This window comes from Suricata suricatta, chromosome 17 (assembly GCF_006229205.1).
Source record: "Suricata suricatta isolate VVHF042 chromosome 17, meerkat_22Aug2017_6uvM2_HiC, whole genome shotgun sequence".
In the NCBI taxonomy this organism is placed as follows: domain Eukaryota; kingdom Metazoa; phylum Chordata; class Mammalia; order Carnivora; family Herpestidae; genus Suricata; species Suricata suricatta.
In genome coordinates this window covers 9,954,131-9,973,042 of record NC_043716.1, presented here as the reverse complement: position 1 = coordinate 9,973,042, position 18,912 = coordinate 9,954,131, and the positions used below count along the sequence as shown (strand labels likewise).

The 18,912-nt window shown below is 54.8% G+C and overlaps 2 protein-coding genes across 3 annotated transcripts; one reads left to right on the top strand and one right to left on the bottom strand.

The window, feature by feature from the left end:
* The first annotated feature begins 10,129 nt into the window (after positions 1-10,129).
* On the top strand, positions 10,130-15,408 carry MAPK7 (mitogen-activated protein kinase 7). 2 transcript variants are annotated; one of them, XM_029928117.1, is made up of 7 exons: positions 10,130-10,279; positions 10,575-10,808; positions 11,673-11,838; positions 12,482-13,560; positions 13,658-14,307; positions 14,708-14,841; positions 14,989-15,408. In XM_029928117.1, the coding sequence occupies exons 2-7, from the start codon at positions 10,577-10,579 to the stop codon at positions 15,140-15,142; spliced, it is 2,415 nt and encodes an 804-aa protein (XP_029783977.1). In that variant the 5' UTR covers positions 10,130-10,279; positions 10,575-10,576; the 3' UTR covers positions 15,143-15,408. The 2 variants fall into 2 exon arrangements, with proteins under 2 accessions (XP_029783977.1, XP_029783976.1); XM_029928116.1 differs by having other exon boundaries at positions 10,572-10,808.
* Positions 15,409-15,537: 129 nt separating this feature from the next.
* On the bottom strand, positions 15,538-18,657 carry MFAP4 (microfibril associated protein 4). Its single transcript, XM_029928118.1, has 6 exons — positions 18,572-18,657; positions 18,188-18,266; positions 17,791-17,945; positions 17,195-17,291; positions 16,930-17,112; positions 15,538-16,561 (listed from the first exon to the last, which is right to left on the bottom strand). Exons 1-6 carry the CDS (start codon positions 18,575-18,577, stop codon positions 16,314-16,316), a joined length of 768 nt encoding a protein of 255 aa, XP_029783978.1. The 5' UTR covers positions 18,578-18,657; the 3' UTR covers positions 15,538-16,313.
* Positions 18,658-18,912: the final 255 nt, after the last annotated feature.

The window sequence follows — 18,912 nt, the reverse complement described above, 5'->3', positions numbered from 1 at the left end:
AGACCTTCCGGCCACCGGCCGCTGCCATTAACACCAGGATCCATGTTCAGATCAGGCCTGGAATCAGTTATCATTTAGACCGACTCCCCGTTTTCAGTCCTGGAGAGGCTCCCTCCTGAGCGATGGGAGAATAGATTGCTACCCTCATTAAAAAGAACAGGAGACTGAGATTCAGAGAGGGCTGAGGCTTGCCTCAAGTCACCAGCGGAGGGGATGACAACTCGGTCCTTCACTCTGGCGAGTTCTATGGGCCCCTGGAGGGAGTTCTTGTTCCCGCCTCCCCTCGCCCACCTCCCTCCTGGGGCGCCTGAAATGCCTCCATTGGGAACAGGCAGTGTCCTTTGCAAGTTCATCCATTAAACTGCCCCCTTCTTGGAAGGGGGCATTCCGTCTGCGGTATCCGTAGGCCACCCTCTCTGGTGGGTGGCATTGGATCAGGAGGGCTTGCTGAAGAAAGCAGGAAAGGGGAAAGTGGCGGGGGAGGGGGGCCCAGCAGACTGCCAGTCGCCTCCCCTCCGAGGAGGGGGCCCTGGGAACAGTTTCCGCAGGCCCCTGGAGCGTGGGTGTGAGCCGTGGTCGGGCCACATGGACTTTCTCCGTTGGGTGCCCCGCCACTCCCAGGGTGACTGAGCCAGCTTGCTCACAGCTGCCTGCCTTACTCAGTGAGGCGGGTCTGTCTGTAAAACATGGGAACTGGGTACAGGGAGTCCTGGACGCAGACACAGTCCCCCCTCAACCCCCTCACCCCTGCGCTTTGTGGCCTTGGGTCACTTTGAAAATGCCAGGCGCTGTCCTGGCTGTCCAAGTCCACAAACGCACCCACCCAGAGAGGTCTGAACATCCCTACTGCACAGATGAGGACATGGAGGTCAGGGCTGTCCAGTCCTGTGTCCCTTCATGGCCTCTGCTGACCTCTCCCGCCCCCTTCTCCTCCATTCTCTGCCCTCTTTGCCTGGCCCACACCTGCTTGTCCCTTAGGTCCCCACTTACATGTCCATCCTTCACTCCCCCGCCAGACGAGAGGCTCCTCCCAGCTCCGCAGTATCTCAGCACCCCTGACCTTGGCACGTATCACAGGGGACCGTGGCTGCTGGGTAAGATGTGGTCTCCCTGGGAGCAGGCCGGGGCTGTATGCTCAAGGCCATGACCCTAGTACCTAGCACAGACAATAAAGAATGCCTGGTCCTGAGGTGGCAGAGCAGGGTGCAAACCCAGGTGTTTCTGATCCCAAAGCGCTTCTTAAAACTCTGGGATTGGATGGGGCGCCTGGGGGGCTCAGCCGGTTAAGCGTCTGACTTCGGCTCAGGTCATGATCTCATGATTTGTGGGTTCGAGCCCCACGTTGGGCTCTGTGCTGACAGCTCAGAGCCTGGAGCCTGCTTCCGATTCTGTGTCTCCCTCTCTCTCTGCCCCTCCACCTGTCTGTGCTCTCTCTCTCTCTCAAAAATAAATGAACAAACTTAAAAAGATTGGAGATTGGAGGGGAGGCAGTGATACAGTAGGGCAGTTACTTGGGAGGGAGACCCGCCCCTTGCTCCTCCAACATCAACTCCGCTTCCTTTGTTTGTTGGTAGAGGGGCGTGGATGGGCAGGGCGCCTAGTGACTCAACTCCCTCAGCTTCCATCCCCTCTCCCTTAAAGCCCAGGTTTCCTTTGGGCAGACGGCGCTCTGCTGCTCACGGTCTGAGGGGTCTGAGGCCTTTCCTGGGGCTGGAGTCCCCTCCCCCTTCCAGAGATGGACAGGGGACAATGGTCTGGCCAAGCAGCACGCAGGCACGCCTCAGAGATATGGCCGATTCAGTTCCAGATTGCTGCAGTAAAGCAAAGATCACAACAAAATGAGCCAGATGAAGTTTTGGGGTTCCTGGTGCACATAAAAATTATGTTTACACTACACTGTAGTCTATCATGTGTGCAATAGCGTTATGTCCAAAAACTGTACATACCTTCATAAAAAATACTTTGGTGCTGGAGAATGCTAACCATCACCTGAGGAGTCATCGTCTTGGTTTTGCTAGTGGAGGTCTTGCCTCGATGTTGATGGCTGCTGACGGATCAGGGTGATTGTCGCTGGAGGTTGGGGTGGCCGTGGCAATTTCACTAAAAAAATTTTTTTAAACATTTATTTATTTTTGAGAGAGAGAGAGAGAGAGAGAGATTTCAAGGGGAGGACAGAGAGAGAGGGGAGACACAGGATCTGAAGCAGGTTCCAGGCTCTGAGCTGTCAGCACAGAGCCCGACATGGGGCTCGAACTCACAAACCCCATGAGATCATGACCCGAGCCACACAGATGCCCCAAAGGCTGTGGAAATTTCTTAAAAGAAGTGTGCTGTATCAGGTGACTCTACCCTTCATGAATGATTCCTCTGTAGCATGAGATGCTGTTTGGTAGCAATACATTCACAAAACCTCTTCCAAAATTGGAGTCAATCCTCTCAAACCCTGCTACCACCTTGTCAACTGAGCTCATGGAATATTCTAAATCCTTTGTTGTCATTAAAACAATCTTCACCAGGAGCAGATCCCATTTCAAGAAACCACATTCTTTGCAGGGGCGCCTGGGTGGCTCAGTCGGTTAAGCGTCTGGCTTCGGCTCAGGTCATGATCTCGCGGTTCACCCATGGGGCTCTGTGCTGACAGCTCAGAGCCTGGAGCCTGCTTCAGATTCTGTGTCTCCCTCTCTCTCTGCCCTCCACAGCTCACACTTTCTCTCTCTCCCTCTCTCAAAAAATTAACATTAAAAGAAGAAAAAAAGAAACCATGTTTTTTGTTCATCTATAGCATGCAATTCTGCATCCGTTCATGTTTACCCAGAGATTGAAGCCATTCGATCATGTGATCAGGCTCCGCTTCTGATTCTGGTTCTCTTGCTCTTTCTACCACATCTGCAGTGAACCTCCTTTGGTCTTAAACCTTCAATTTGTAAAACAAAACAAAACAAGGCACTACCTGCAAGCCACAATAGAGAGAGGGATGTGTGTACTCTCCCTGGGCTGAGCTTGCCCAATGAGAGGCCACTTTGAACCTTTGCTGCCACAATGGGGCGGGGGGGGGGGGGGGCGCCCAGAGGTTGTTTAAGGGAGTCTGATGTTAGATGTTCCCAAAGCGATGACAGTTCAGGTTCTGCAGCTCAGGAAGGCTTTCAGGGCTCAGGTCAGAGGCCATGTGATAACACGACCAAAGCATCCACTGCTGAGCTCATCACCTAACCCCCCACCTGTTCTGGTCCGGGAGCCCATCTTGGTGACATCGCCGCCATCTTCCCAGAAACTCTGACATCTCCTGCACTTCTCTCCCCACAGCTTTTTCAGGGATTCTTGCTCTGTTCCTGCTGCCACTGTCTGGTCCAGACCCCCATCAGCGCTGTCAACCTTGACTGTCACAATGGCCTCCTCCTGGCCTCCAGTCTCTTTCTCAAGTACACCCTTCGTGCTGTTTGCAGAAATTATTTTTCTGAACCAGGAATTGTGACTCCAAATGCCCACAATGGTCAGACAGGAGACACGAGCCAAGAGAGTTGAATATGTGTATCCGACACATGTGCGAGTCTTTTTCCCCACAAAGATCTGTTTGTGTTACTGAAACCCAAGTTCAGTTGCTTGTCACTTGAAAGCCAATCCTCAAGAGATGGGGGAGGGAAAGGTTGCTTTATTCAGGAGGCCAGCAACCTGGGAAGATGGTGGACCCATGTCCAAAGACCATCTCCAAAGTCTCGGAGCGGGCCGTGGGGGGAAGTGCAGGAAAGCGGTGGGGATTGATAGTGCAGGGGGAGCCATGGTCCATTCTCAATAGGACCTCGAGCAGACTTTCTGGTGTTAGGAAAGCTATTTTTCTTCTTTCTTTTCTCTTTTCTTTTCTTTTCTTTTTTCTTTCTTCCTTCTTTCCTTCCTTTTCTTCTTTCTTCCTTTTTTTCTTTCTCTCTTCTTCCTTCCTTTTTTTTTAAAATTTATTTTGAGAGAGAAAGGAAGAGAGAAAACCCCAAGAAGGCTCCCTGCTGTCAGTGCAGAGCCCGATGTGGTGCTCAATCCCATGAACCAAGAGATCATGACCTGGCAGAAATGAAGAATCAGATGCTCAACCAACTGAGCCACACAGGCGCCCTAAGGCTATTTTCTAGCTGTGGTCAAGCTTGATCTTCTAGGGACGTCTGGGTCCTTGTGTCCCCAGGGTCAGCACTCTGTTGAAATCTCAAAAGAAGCTATAATTGGTCAAACCCAGGCTAAAGTCACAGGTGGGAGAATCTGAATTATGTAGCCTCAAGGCTGCGTGGAACAGTACACTTGTTCTCGTTTTTGTTTTCGAGACACATGTCCTCTCAGCCTCATTTGTTTTCCTGCTTTTAATACATGTAGAAAATATGGGGCGCCTGGGTGGCTCAGTCGGTTAAGCCTCCGGCTTCAGCTCAGGTCAGATCTCACGTTCATGGGTTCGAGCCCCCCGTCAGGCTCTGTGCTGACAGCTAGCTCAGAGCCTGGAGCCTGCTTCTGGTTCTGTGTCTCCTTCTCTCTATGACCCTCCCCCTCTCATGCTCTGTCTCTCTCTGTATTAAAAATAAATAAAACATTTAAAAAAATTTAAAAAAAAAGAAAATAGTAGTGCAAGTAAAATCATAAATAGCATCTTTAATGTTTATTTTTGAGAGAAAGAGAAAGAGCACAAGTGGGGAAGGGGCTGAGAGAGAGACAGAATCTGAAGCAGGCTCCAGGCTCTGAGCTGTCAGCACAGAGCCCAATGTAGGGCTCGAACCCACAAACTGAGATCATGACCTCAGCCGAAGTCGGACGCTTAACTAACTGAGCCACCCAGGCGCTCCTCCCCATTTTTAACATAGGCAAATAATTCCAGGCTTTAAAAAAGGTCTGTGTGAGTCATTGCCATACTGCTGGCAAGTTAAAATGCTATAATCTCCAAGGACAGAATTTTGACATTAATTATTAAAATTATAAGTGCCATATTCTGTAACTTGGCGCTAGTCCTTCTGGATATTCATCCAGCATGTATACTTGCAACATGCAAAATGATGTGTTCAAGATAATTTATTTCAGGACTGTTTGCCACAGCAAAAAATCTGAGTGGATCTAAATGTCCACCTATAGGGTGCTAAAGAGATTACTATGTAAAGGAATACTATATAACTGTAAAAAAATGAGATGGTTTCTTACATAGGACATCAACAGCACAAGGGACAAGAGACAAAAATAGGTAAATTGGAATTCATCACAATTAAAAACGTCAAAATTTAAAAACCTTTGTGCTTTAAATTTTTTTTAACATTTATTTATTTTTGAGAGTCAGAGAAAGACAGTGCGAGCAAGGGGAGGGCTGAGAGAAGGAGACACAGAATCCTAAGCACGTTCCAGGCTCTGAACTGTCAGCACAGAGCCTGACACAGGGCTCGAACTTGGGAGCTGTGAGATCATGATGTGAGCCAAAGTCGGACACTTAACAGACTGAGCCACCCAGGCGCCCCAAGACCTTTGTGCCTTAAATGATACCATCAAGAAACTGAAAAGGCAACCTGCAGAATGGGAATATTTATAAATTATATATCTGATAGGGGACTTATATCCAAAATATATAGAGAACTCTTATAATTCAATGATAAAAAGGGAAACAACACAATTAAAAACCAAAGGACTTGAATAGACATCCTCCCCCCTCCCCCAAAGACAAATGGCCAACAAGCACAGGAAAAGATGCTCAACATCATTAGTCATTAGGAAGTGCAAATCGAAACCGCAGTGACATTCCACCTCACACCCACTAGGATGGCTCTAAAAGAAAGAAAGGGAAAGGACAAGGGTCGGTGAGGCTGTGGAGACATTAGAACCCTCAAATGTTGCCGGTCAGATTATAACATGAACGCAGCCACTGGGGAAAAGTTTGGCAGTTCCCCAAAAAAGTAAACGCGAAAGTTTGCCGTATAACCGAGCAAGCTCAGTGTAGAGAAATACCCAAGAGAAATGAAAACATGTCCACACAAAAACGGCATCATCGTTACAAGAGCCCGGAAGTGGGAACAACCCAAATGTACATCAACTAACGAACAAGATGTAGTCTATCCATACGATGTACTATGTTTGGTCGTAAAAAGGAATGAAGTTCTGATACATGCTATGGAATGAACCTTCAAAAAATTATGCTACATGAAATAAATCAGGCACAAAAGATTACATATGAAGATTCCGCTTATAAGGAATGTGCAGAATCGGCAAATCCGGAGAGACAGAAAGCAGAGGCGTGGTTGGCAGGAGCGGGGAGGGGAAACGAGCAGTGACTCCTAATGGAGCTCTCTGTGGGCTGAGAACAATATTCCAACATTTGGCTGTGGTTGCACAACTCTTATGAACATGATACTAAAAATGACTAAATTGTAGATTTTTAATTTTTTTCAAGTTTATGTATTTATTTTGAAAGAGACAGAGCACAGGCAGGGGAGGGATACAGAGAGAGGGAGAGAGAGAATCCCAAGCAGGCTCCATGCTGTCAACGCAGAGCCTGACCTGGGACTCAAAATCACCAAACTGTGAGATTATGGCCTGAGCCAAAATCAGGAGTCAGATAATTAACTGAATTAGCCGCCGAGGGGCCCCTATTCACTTTTCAGCTTTATAGCATGTGAATTTTCTCTCAAAAAAGCTATTATTAAGAAAAAAGAATGAGGGACCACTCTAGTCATTGATACTTAATGATCTTTAGGAAAAGCGTATATAATGTGCTAGTTTGTATATATTAAAGAGGAATTGGACAAAAATGTGTATTTGTATTGCATCTGTATTGTAAGAGACAATAAAACTGACCACCTAGGGTTAGTACCAAGATTTTTCACTTAAACCTTCTTGTAATGAGTTTTGAGCCATGTGAGACATTTAAAAATTCTTTTTTAATCTTTATGTATTTTTGAGAGAGAGAGAGACAGAGCATGAGCAGAGGAGGGAGGGGCAGAGAGGGAGACACAGAGGAAGAAGCAAGCTCCAGGCTCCAAGCTGTCAGTGCAGAGACCAACACAGGGCTTGAACTCATAACTTGTGAGATCATGGCCTGAGCCAAAGTCAGATGCTTAACTGACTGAGCCACCCAGGTGCCCCTAGACATTTTTTTTAATGTTTTTTTTTATTTTTTATTTTTTGAGAGACAGAGAGACAGCGTGAGCAGGGGAAAGTCAGAGAAAGAGGGAGACACAGAATCCGAAGCAGGCTCCAGGCTCCAAGCTGTCAGCACAGAGCCCGATGCGGGGCTCGAACCCACGATCTGAGATCATGACCTGAGCTGAAGCCAGATGGCCAACCAACCGAGCCACCCAGGCACCCCAGACATTTGTTTTACTAAAGAAATGGTCAGTTGTGTCAGCAGCAGCAGAGCTCAGTGAGGCAAAGATTGAATAACATCCAATGATTTGCCTACAGTTAAATGATTGATGACTTTTCAGTGGGGTCAGTCGGGGCCTTGTGGGGATAGAGGCAAAGAAGGCAGCTCATGGTAGATTGGAAAGTAGATGAAGAGGGGCGCCTGGGTGGCTCAGTCGGTTAAGCATCCAACTTCAGCTTAGGTCAGGATCTCACAGTTCATGGGTTTGAGCCCCACATCAGGTTCTGTGCTGATAGCTTGGAGCCTGGAGCCTGCTTCAGATTCTGTGTCTCTCCCTCTTTCAGTTCCTTCCCCCGCTCATGCTGTGTTTCTCTCTCAAAAATAAACAGTAAAAAAAAAAAGTAGATGAGGGGCGCCTGGGTGGCTCACTCAGTTAAGTGCCTGGCAGCAGCTCAGGTCATGATCTCACAGTTCGTGGGTTCGGGCTCTGCGTCGGGTTCTGTGCTGACAGCTCAGAGCCTGGAGCCTGCCTCAGAATCTTTATCTCCTTCTTTCTCTGACCCTCCCCTGCTCGAGCTGTCTCTGTCTCTCAAAAATAAACAAAAAACATTAAAAAACATTAAAAAAAAAGTAGATGAAAATCAGTTGTCAGAGAACGTTGAATAGCCTGGTACTACCATACACTCAGCCTAGCTGAAGTACTTGTAGAGAAGTAACTAAAGTATATATACGATTCTTCTATATTATTCTTCCTGCATCAGCCAGGACCATCACCCAGCTCCCCACCCAGGCCCCGGAAACAACGTGTTTGTGTCCTGCTGTCCTATGCCCGCTGCTTATACCGAGCATCACTGCAGCCCTTACATAGCACGGATTCGAGTTAGGGAAGATTGTCCACTGTATCCCCTAAAGAAAGTATTTTCAGACCTCAGTGACGGAAAATGTTCACTTCCCTCAAGTATGGTTTATATCTTAACACCCAGTGCCACAGATAATATGGCTATTTGCTCTGCTGTGAGAAAAATCAGAGACAAATTCATGGTTGAACCTTAACTGAGAAGACTCCTATGATCTTTACATGTCTAAATACTAGATAGCTATTTTTCCAGGGGCTGACCTAATACAAGTATATTTTCCCTTGACTTTTTAGAAACGCAGTATCTACTTTTCCATTTTAATGTATGATCCCAATAAACCTCTTAAAATTCAGAGCTAAAAAAAATGTATGGGAAAGTTACCAAGGGGCAGGGGTGGGGGGACATCACCATTAGAAAGAAGGGGCTCCTGGGGAGCTGATCATTTTTTATCTGAATTCAATACAACTAGTGTGTTAAGTTTGTGAAAACTGATTGAACTATATACACTTATGTCTGACTTTCTGCATGTAAAAAGTAAAAGAACAAACCAACCTACAACAGTGTGCAATAGAAACAAAACATAAATTTTTTAAAGATTTTATCTTTTTAGTCTCTACACCACCCCACGTGGGGCTTAACTCACAACTCTGAAATCAAGAGTTGCACGCTCCACCAGCTGGGCCAGCCATGCGCCCCAACAAAACATTTTTAGGTAGTGTTCGGGCTTGCCAAGATTCGTCTCTGGTCTGGATCCACTTTTCAGCCACTAGTTTGTGATGTACGGAAGAGATCCTCTCTATCCGGCGCTCTGAGTCTAACCATTGGGTTCCACCCGCCGGTCATCATTCAGGGCCGAGCCTGCGATCCTCCACTTCTCGCCTCCATGCCGTTGTCCGAGCCCTTCCTTCTCCGCTCACTCGGTGCAAACAGCCATCTTTGGAGTCCCAACTCGAAAGCCCTCGTCCTTACAGCACTACTTCGAGCTCCCTGCTCAAAATCTTTCCTCCTCACGCTCTTCGTACTTGTCCCCGTGTCACCGCTGCCCTCTCAGCACTGAGCTTCCGAGGGATGGTGCTCGAAGAGTATCTGCTATACGAATGAACCAACTACCGGCTCCGGAGTGGGGCGGGGCAGCTGGATTCCAGGCCTGCCTCCTCCCTCTCTGGGCTCGGCTGACCCGCGGGCTCCGCGCAGCTTAGGGAAGCGCCCCGCTCGCTCTCCCCACAGCTCCGCCGCAGCCCAAAGAGCGGACACCACCGCAGAACCACCGAGTGGAGGAAACACGCGGGAGTCCAGAAAACATCGAGCAGACGCCTGGGAACGCCGGAAGCTAGGCGGACAACCAGGCACCGGAAGTCAGTGGCGGCTTCAGACAGGACGCTCTAGAATTCCGGAGGCCCGGGGTCTCTGTGGTTGGGTGCGTCGGCTCACCCTCTGCTTTGGGTGGCGCCTTACGAAGAACCGAGCTCCCAGGAGCCGTCGGGAAAATGAGAGGGTGGTGTCTAATTCCTCGAACGGTGGGGACTGATGGGGGAAAGGGGCCTAAGGAGGGAGATTTCATGAGCCGACCGAGAAGGCAACAGATCCACGCACTTCAGCCCTTCCAACTCCTGGGACCAGAGGTGACTAGCGAGCAAAGCTCAGGATGGCAGTGCGCGCGCGCACGGGGACGTTGCCTTCCATTCACGGGGCGCAAGGGGCTGCTACTGCGCATGCGTCAGAAGACGGCGCCGGGCCGAGACTGTCCCTGCGAAGCGCCGAGCGCCCTTTGGGCGGCTCCCTCCGGCAAGCTGGACAGCGGCGCGCGCGCGCGGGCAGAGGCGTGGCTTCCTCTGCAGGTGGGCTCGGATTGGACGCAGCAAGTAGACGGGGTGGGAACCTCCGCAGAGGTCGCTCAGCGATTGGTCAGAGGCTGGAGGGAGCGTGGTCTTGGGAGGCGGGGCGGGGGGGACCTGCGGGGCAGAGCACGACACGGAGGTGGTGGCGGCGGCCTTGAACAAGCGAGCGAGCGAGTGTTTTAGTACCCCTACTCGGGGGACGGGAGACCGGGGAAGCGGGGAGCACCGGCGACTTCCGAAGGCTCCGAGGAGGTGTCGGAGTGGAGCGCCTTTCGGTGAGTGTTGACCGAGAAAAGCGAAGTGCCCCGCCCCTCCCTTTCTTCCTGGACCGCGCCTGGCGGCGCCTCCCCCACCTCCCACCCTGTGTTCCACCCCGGACCTGAGCTCTGGGTTCCAAGTCCGGGTGCGGGACTACTACTGCGTGCCTGCCGCTCTCTTTCGCTCCCTGCCTGGCCCCCGTCGGCTTAGGGAGCTTGGAAACTCCCTGGTACTGCTCCTCAGCCTCAGAGAGGGGAAACTGAGGCCTGGGAGAGCGGCGGGCCCCTCCTCACCATCGTCTCCGCACAGAAGCCATGGCCGAACCCCTGAAGGAGGAAGAAGGCGAGGACGGCTCTGGGGAACCACCAGGGCCGGTGAAGGCGGAACCCACCAACCCCAATGCCTGTGTAGCGGCCAAGAACCTGGCCCTGCTTAAAGCACGCTCCTTCGATGTGACCTTCGACGTTGGGGACGAGTACGAGATCATCGAGACCATAGGCAACGGGGCCTATGGGGTGGTGTCCTCAGCGCGCCGCCGTCTCACCGGTGAGCTTCCCTATCGTGCACCACTTACAGATCTGGAAGCCAGTTCGCAGAGAATGAGAAGCTGCTCCGTCCAAGCAGCCCGGAAGGAAAGCTAGGACCTAAATTCTGGTTAAAGGCAACAAATACCGCTGAGGTGGCTTCTGGGGTGCCAGGCTCTGTGTGGGCATAGTGCCCGGGAGCTGCCACTGGCGGTTTTCTCTGTTTCTTTAGGAAAAAAACGACAATCCCAGTTAGACCAGAATGGAGATCCCATCTTTGGTTCGAAAAGAGAACTGCGTTCCAGAGCCAGAGACTGGTGCAAAGAATTGGTGGTGGGATGAGGGAAGTCTGAGATGGAGAGAGACAGTGAAGAGGGGTAGAATGGGCACAGGCATTTAGAGTCAAGACTGTACCACTAACTAGCTGCACAACTAGCAAGTTACTGAGCCAGGGTTTCATCGTGTCCGACATTGAACTTCTGTCTCAGCGTAGATGTGAAGGGAACATCTGATACCATAGGCAAAATGCCTAGGACAAGGCTTGGCACATACTAGGTTCTTGCTATGTGATGGTTGTTACTCAGTATACGGTAACTCAGTTCTAGGAGGGAGATGTTGGAGGGGCCCAGGGGGCCCGCTGGGTTGAGTGTCCGCTCAGATCATGATGCCCCCATGTTGTGAGTTGGAACCCCACACAGGGAGGTGTGCTAAACGCTCAGAGCCTGCTTAGATCCTCTGTCCCCCCGCCCCACATTTGCATACTGTCTCTCTCAAAAATAAATAAAACGTTAAAAAAAAAATAGAAGGGAGATGCTGAAAGCGGCCTATGCCAATCTGCAGCCACTCTAAGGTACTTTGTGGTATCTTCCTTTTCCCTGCTCCCCAGGCCAGCAGGTGGCCATCAAGAAGATCCCTAATGCTTTTGACGTGGTTACCAATGCCAAGCGGACCCTCAGGGAGCTGAAGATCCTCAAACACTTCAAGCATGACAACATCATCGCCATCAAGGACATCTTGAGGCCCACTGTGCCCTACGGGGAATTCAAATCTGTGTAAGGAGCAGGGATGGGAGAGAAGGGCAGAGGCGGGCCCTTTCCTGAAGGCTGGGGCCATGTTGCTGAAGTTTCCGAAGGGAAGCTGAAGGCAGGCTGGGAAAACTCCCACGATTCCAGGACCAGTGTCCCCTAGGGCTTTGCTGGGACAACTGATTGCTCGTGAAGAGTACAGACCGTACAGTTTCTGGAAATCTCGGTCTGTGGGATGGCAAACGTGGGGCCTTCATGGGGTAGCTGCCCCCTTCTGTTCTCATCCCAGGAAACGCTGCTCAGACATAGAACACTCTCAGCAAAAACTGGGCAGGCCTACTCGGTTTTCACGTAGTCTTTCAAGCAGCCATACCGAACAGTGGAGACGGCCCCCAAACAACCTGTTGGCCAGCCCTGGATTAGTCCAACCCTTTCTTTTTGATGGGGAAACTAGAGCTAGAGAGAGAAGTGATTTAACTTCACTTGAAGTTATGGAAAAGTCGGAGAAAATCTAGACCCTTCATACCGTGCCATTGCCACACACACCCTCCCCTGCCCACCCCGCAGAGTGTAGGGATGAGGCTGTTACCCGTCGCGGCAGGGGCATGTCATGAGGCTCGGGCTGCCGTGGGGTCCAGGCAGCCATGCCTCGCTTTCTTGCGCCTTCTAGCTATGTGGTCCTGGACCTGATGGAGAGCGACCTGCACCAGATCATCCATTCCTCGCAGCCCCTCACTCTGGAGCATGTGCGCTACTTCCTGTACCAGCTGCTTCGGGGCCTCAAGTACATGCACTCGGCTCAGGTCATCCACCGCGACCTGAAGCCCTCCAACCTGTTGGTGAATGAGAATTGCGAGCTCAAGATTGGTGACTTTGGCATGGCCCGTGGCCTGTGCACCTCGCCGGCCGAGCACCAGTACTTCATGACTGAGTACGTGGCCACGCGCTGGTACCGCGCTCCTGAGCTCATGCTCTCGCTGCATGAGTACACGCAGGCTATCGACCTGTGGTCTGTGGGCTGCATCTTTGGTGAGATGCTGGCCCGGCGCCAGCTCTTCCCAGGCAAAAATTATGTGCACCAGCTGCAGCTGATCATGATGGTGCTGGGCACCCCGTCACCCGCTGTGATTCAGGCTGTTGGGGCAGAGAGGGTGCGGGCCTATATCCAGAGCCTGCCACCACGTCAGCCTGTGCCCTGGGAGACCGTGTACCCGGGCGCTGACCGCCAGGCCCTCTCGCTGCTGGGGCGCATGCTGCGTTTCGAGCCCAGCGCCCGCATCTCCGCAGCTGCTGCCCTTCGCCACCCCTTCCTGGCCAAGTACCATGATCCTGACGATGAGCCTGACTGTGCCCCGCCGTTTGATTTTGCCTTTGACCGTGAAGCCCTCACTCGGGAGCGCATTAAAGAGGCCATCGTGGCTGAGATTGAGGACTTCCATGCGCGGCGGGAGGGCATCCGCCAGCAGATCCGCTTCCAGCCTTCCCTGCAGCCTGTGGCCAGTGAGCCTGGCTGCCCTGATGTCGAGATGCCCAGTCCCTGGGCTCCCAGTGGGGACTGTGCCATGGAGTCCCCTCCTCCAGCTCCACTGCCGTGTCCTGGCCCTGCACCTGACACCATTGATCTGACCCTGCAGCCACCCCTGCCACCCAGTGAACCAACCCCTCCGAAGAAGGAAGGCGCCATCTCAGACAACACCAAGGCCGCCCTCAAAGCTGCCCTGCTCAAGTCCTTGCGGAGCCGACTCCGAGGTACATTGCCAAGGCCACGGCTGGCCAGGGAGTGGGGCTGCAGAGAGGGTATCCTCAGCTTGGACAGGTTCTGACCCTCCCCCTGTCAACTTCTCAGATGGTCCCAGCGCCCCTCTGGAAGCTCCTGAGCCTCGGAAGCCGGTGACGGCCCAGGAGCGCCAGCGGGAGCGGGAGGAGAAGCGGCGGAGGCGGCAAGAGCGAGCCAAGGAGCGGGAGAAGCGGCGGCAGGAACGGGAGCGCAAGGAGCGGGTGGCCGGGACCTCTGGGGGTCCCTCCACTGATCCCCTGGCTGGTCTGGTGCTCAGTGACAATGATCGCAGCCTGTTGGAGCGCTGGACTCGCATGGCCCAGCCCCCGGCCCCCACACCCGCCCCGGCCCACGCCCCAGTCCCAACCCCCACCCCAGCCCAGCCCCCCAGTCCTCCTGCCGGCCCCCCACCGCAACCTGCAGACTCCACCCCTGGCCCCCCTCCGCAGCCTGCCTGCCCACCCCCTGGCCCTACTCCCCTCCCTGCCAGCCCTCCTGGGCCCGCCCCTGGCCCTGCTCCCCTCCAGAATGCCACCTCTAGCCTCCTGGCCCCCCAGTCACTTGGGCCACCCGCTGGGCTGCCCGGCCCCGGCTCTGTAGGTGTCCTGCCTTACTTCCCATCTGGCCCACCTCCTCCAGACCCTGGAGGGGCCCCTCAGCCGTCCACCTCAGAGTCACCCGATGTTAACCTGGTGACCCAGCAGTTGTCTAAGTCACAGGTGAGAGGCGAGGCCCAGGCTGTGGGCACTCCTGGATCTGGGCCCAGGGAAAATGGGCTTGGGGAGTCCTTGCTGTTGGGTGGGGATGGGGGGGCGGGTAGGAGAGGCTTTGGTGTATCTTTATTCCATGAGGACTGAGGGCAGGTGGGGCTTCTCTCTGAACTTGTCTTCTTGCTCTTGGAGCATAATGCCAGTGAGCAGGCTGGTGGGAGACAAGATGCTTCCTGGGAAGGGGGCTTGGACCAGGATGGTCCCTAATCAGCACTCAGTGATCATCAAGGGTGGTGCTGTCACCCACAGGCGTCCAGGCGGCATCGTTGGCAGCATCAGGACAGACTTCTGTAGATGTCTGTCCGCCCTTGGTTGTGCGTGTGTGGTAACGTGCTGTCATCCGTTGCAGGTGGAGGACACCTTGCCCCCAGTCTTCTCGGGCACTCCGAAGGGCAGTGGGGCCGGCTATGGTGTTGGCTTTGACCTGGAGGAATTCCTAAACCAGTCTTTTGACATGGGCGTGGCTGACGGGCCACAGGATGGGTAAGATGGCAGGACCAACCTTCTGGAATGGAGCTGTGGGTAGGGTTTCCTCTTGTAGGAGGAGCTTGCCTGTGGGATGGGCAGGGAGCCAGCCTCTGCTAACAGTGCCTCTCCCCTCCGCTCTCCCTGCTTCCCTTACCCCTGCAGCCAGGCCGACTCGGCCTCACTCTCAGCCTCTCTGCTGGCTGACTGGCTGGAGGGCCATGGCATGAACCCTGCCGACATCGAGTCCCTGCAGCGTGAGATCCAGATGGACTCCCCGATGCTGCTGGCTGACCTGCCTGACCTCCAGGAGCCCTGAGGCCCACCGCCTGTGCCTTGCTGCGGGGGCGGGCCCAGCCGCGGAAGCTCGGCTAGACTGTTCTGCAGGTTCATCTCAGACACACTGCAGCCTTAAGCAGCCACCTGAGCCACCACCAAGCGATGGGAGGATCAGGAAACCTCTACTCCTTGAGCGATCCTTTTCAGTATTATATTTTTATTATTATTATTATATTAATATTATTACACGATCTTTTTGCCATCAAAATGAGGCCTGTGAAATACAAGGTTCCCTTTGGTGCCTAACTCTAGGTGTCTTTCTGGAGTTTGGGGGCAGGATGTTGTAAGTAGGGGAGCAAGGAGGAGCCAGGTTTCCCCTGCGTTTGGGGGCTAAGCAAACGCACTTAGCTAAGCACGCACAACAGCCAAAGCCGGTTCATTCAGATCCTGAGGTTTATTGAGATCTTCACTCCCCACCTGCTTCCAGCCCCACAGAGGTGGTCCTCTGCCCCGTCACGTGGTCAGACCTCAACCCTGTGGGGGGGGAACTTGTATCTATGCCTACCTTGTTTGTAGCTGTTTTAGAGTGGCGTGCAGTAGCCATGGTGAAATACGGTCTGGGCACTGAGCTCTGGGGGTTGGGGTTAGGCAGGTGGGGGAAGGTATGACCACAAGATGGGGCTGGGGGCCCGTGGTGCTCACCATTGGGGAATGAGTTGGTGGGAGGGAGGCAAAGGATGGGAGACACTCAGAACAGTGCGGCTGCGGTGGCCACACAAGGGTGGTCTGTCATACACTGTGGGTGTTGGTCAGACCACACCAGCTTAGTCTAGCACGCTAGGGTGGCTCTGGATGGAAGAGTCCACGGTAAGGAAGCTGGCTGAGGCGGAGGGCAGTTCAGCCTTTGGGGCAGGGCAGAGGCAAGGAAGAGTCTCGTGGAGCCCAGTCTGGGCCAGACGGCTGGGCCTTTCAGGGGAGGCCTGGGTGAGCTGCTGGCAGCGTGGCCTTTGGTGAAGGGAACAGAGGCCTGGCCTTGAGGTGGGCACCCTGGGGGTGATGGGATCTGCTGGGGCTGGAGCCACGAGGTCCCCTGCGGGAAGCAGGTGCTAAGAGAGCAGCTGGCGGGGGTGGGGCCAGGATGCAGAGGGAGCACTCATGGAGACCCGGAGCGGCCAGGAGGGGGAACTCTGGGCCTGACGGGGGCCGGCCCCTCAGGTCCGGCGGATTTTCATCTCGGTGCGCTTGAGGGAGTAGTAGAAGCCCTTCCACTGGGCCCAGTTGATGCCGTTAGCGTAGGAGAGGTGCGAGCCGCCCAGGTAGAAGCCATTGAGGTTGGCGAAATGGCAGCTGCGGAACCAGAAGGCCCCCGAGGAGAGGGCGGCGCAGTTCTGCACGAAGAGGTCCTGGTCCCGGTCGAAGGTGGAGAATTTCTGGCCGCTGTGGTAGGACAGGGAGTCGCCTGGCGGGGGGGTGGGGAGGAGAAGGGGGGACGCTGAGGCGGGGTGCTGGGCCCTGTGCTGGCAGGGAGGGGGATGACGGTGACGGGTGACAGTGACGCCGTTCGAGGCATCACGTGGCAGCCTGGCAGGACGGGGCACCCTCCCCAAGTCGGCTGCTGGGTAGCTGGGCTTCTGCAGTGAAGAGAAACAGCTGCTCCTTGCAGCGCTGCCTGGAGCGAGTGGACGCAGCCTCTCCCAGGGCCGAGGCCCAGGCTGGGTGGGAGCCAGCGGGGGATGGGGGGCTGAGGAGACTGGGGGCCGTCTGGGCCCTGCCAGCCCTGCCTTCCCCCCTCCCACAGCCCCTTGTTATGGCGGCAGCAGGGGGTACCTGCCCCGCCGTCCTCGAAGCCCGCCACATAGAGGGTGTAGCCGTCCTCCTCAGCACTGACTGCGTTGGGAGAGATGGAGAATTCGGCGTACTTGGCCGAGGCTGTGTTGTTCTCAAAGTCCTCCAGGTCCACTCGAAGCTCGTACTTCTGCTTCAGCGTCAGGAGGTGCAGGTTCTGCAGCCCTGGGCGGGGAGGGGCAGTTGCTCAGCAGAGCTCTGGCCCAGGGTGGCCGCAGCCCACGGGACGCCCCTGGCCCTGCCTTACCCAGCCAGTACTCCCCGTCGGCACGGCCGAAGCCCAGCTTGTAGTCATTCCAGCCCCGGAAAAAACTTACGGAGCCGTTGAATCTCTTCTGGAAAACCTGGAACACAGAGGACAGGCCTGGGTGAGCAAGAGCCTAGGGGGTGCGGGCCTCACACAGGCACAGACCCTGTGATGCCGAGGGGCTTTGTTAGAGGACCAACCTGGGGCCTCAAGGCCCACGCTGGCACCAGGCCCCTCGGTGAGCAGCTCCCGAGTGCCAGGGAAGGGTTGGGGTGCAGGGGGTCGTTCTAGGGTTCAGGCAGCTGGCAGTGAGTTCGGGTGGGCTGTGTGTGACTTTGGACAAACGACTTCACCTCTCTGGGCTTCAGTTCCTCTGTAGAAGGTACCTTTCTGCCAGGATTATTGTGAGGATATAGGCACTAACCTGCCTTAAGCACCTAGAATTTGGTGTCGACAGCAGCTCACAGGCTATGCTGGGGACACTGCAATCCCCATTAGGGATGACCAGACTGAAGCCCCTGGAGGCGAAGCCTGGTCACACAGCCGGGGCAAGAGCCAGGCACCCCCCCCCCCCCCAGCTCGGACCTCCCACTCACCGTCCACTTGCCGCCTGTGGTGGTCATGTCACAGAAGACGGGCACGGGCACGCTGGGGCCTGAGGGGTAGATGAGGTACACGCCGTCCTCCTGGTAGCCCTGGGCGTAGATGTCATCGCAGTCCAGGGGCTGCTGAAGGCAAAACTTCTCCAGAGCTGGGGGCAGGGGTGGGGAGGGTGAGGAGAAGGGGACCGAGCCATACCCGGCGCCCCGCAGTTGCCCCCATTCCTAGGGCCACAGCCAATCACGGCATTTCCTCCGGGCAGGGGGATGGGGGGATGCCCAAAGATCATCTCCACCTGCCACATGCCTTAGAGGAGGAGATGGCTTCCTGGCTCCCAGAAATGATGGCTCAGAGAAATCTCTCCTCGCCTAGCCTGCTGGCCAGGCTGCTTACCGTCTCCCCGGATCCCAGAGGCCTGGGGGGCGCAGGGGGGCGTGGAGAGAAGCAGCAGTAGCGGCAGGGCCAGGAGGGCCTGGGACAGGACAACAGGTCACCTCACCACAGCCCCTCCACCCCCCCCCCCCAAACCAGCCCTGGATGCCTTGCGTTCTCTGCACTTGTGCCTCAGGCAGACCGCCCCCTGCCAGGAGTCCCTTGCCTTCCCCCTCTGGTCCCTCTTCCCACCAGAGAGACCCCACTCTCGGCCTCACCACCTGAGTCTCAACAGGATCACGAGAGTATCCTGTGCCTCTGTAGCCCCCTCTCTGGTAAGGGCCCTCTTCCCTGCAGTGGGCTCAGGGCCCTGAGCCGTTAGGCCCCCCGCCCCAGGCCCAGTACCTTCATGCTGCCAGTTCAGCTCAGAGCGGCCGCTTGTCTGCTGCCCCAGACTGCGCCCCAGACTGCACCCGCCCAGAGTTATGTGCTGGGCCCTGGCCAGCCGCCCTGGCCCCGCCCCCCGTAGCTGCGGGAGCCCCCCTCTCCCCTCCCCGGCACTGAACCAGCATCTGCTTTCATGGTCAGGGGGGCCGGGGGCTGTGGGGCCCAGGCCAGGGGACCACCTGCGTCTCATTAGGCTGTCGGGTAGAGCTCAGGGGAGTGAACTCGATGCTGAGTCACACCGCTCCCTGGAGCCCCTCTACCACTCGCCCCTGGACCTGGTACCCCCTGGCACCCCCTGT

Bases quoted from the DNA above. Each gene is read 5' to 3' on its own strand.
- MAPK7 (XM_029928117.1), top strand. From the start codon at position 10,577: ATGGCCGAACCCCTGAAGGAGGAAGAAGGCGAGGACGGCTCTGGGGAA. The intron at 13,561-13,657 runs GTACATTGCCAA...TCAACTTCTCAG, and splicing joins CTTGCGGAGCCGACTCCGAG to ATGGTCCCAGCGCCCCTCTG. The intron at 14,308-14,707 runs GTGAGAGGCGAG...CATCCGTTGCAG, and splicing joins AGCAGTTGTCTAAGTCACAG to GTGGAGGACACCTTGCCCCC.
- MFAP4 (XM_029928118.1), bottom strand. The intron at 17,946-18,187 runs GTAAGCAGCCTG...CCCTGCCCCCAG, and splicing joins CTCTGGGATCCGGGGAGACG to CTCTGGAGAAGTTTTGCCTT. The intron at 16,562-16,929 runs GTACCCCCTGCT...CCCCCCCGCCAG, and splicing joins CTTCGAGGACGGCGGGGCAG to GCGACTCCCTGTCCTACCAC.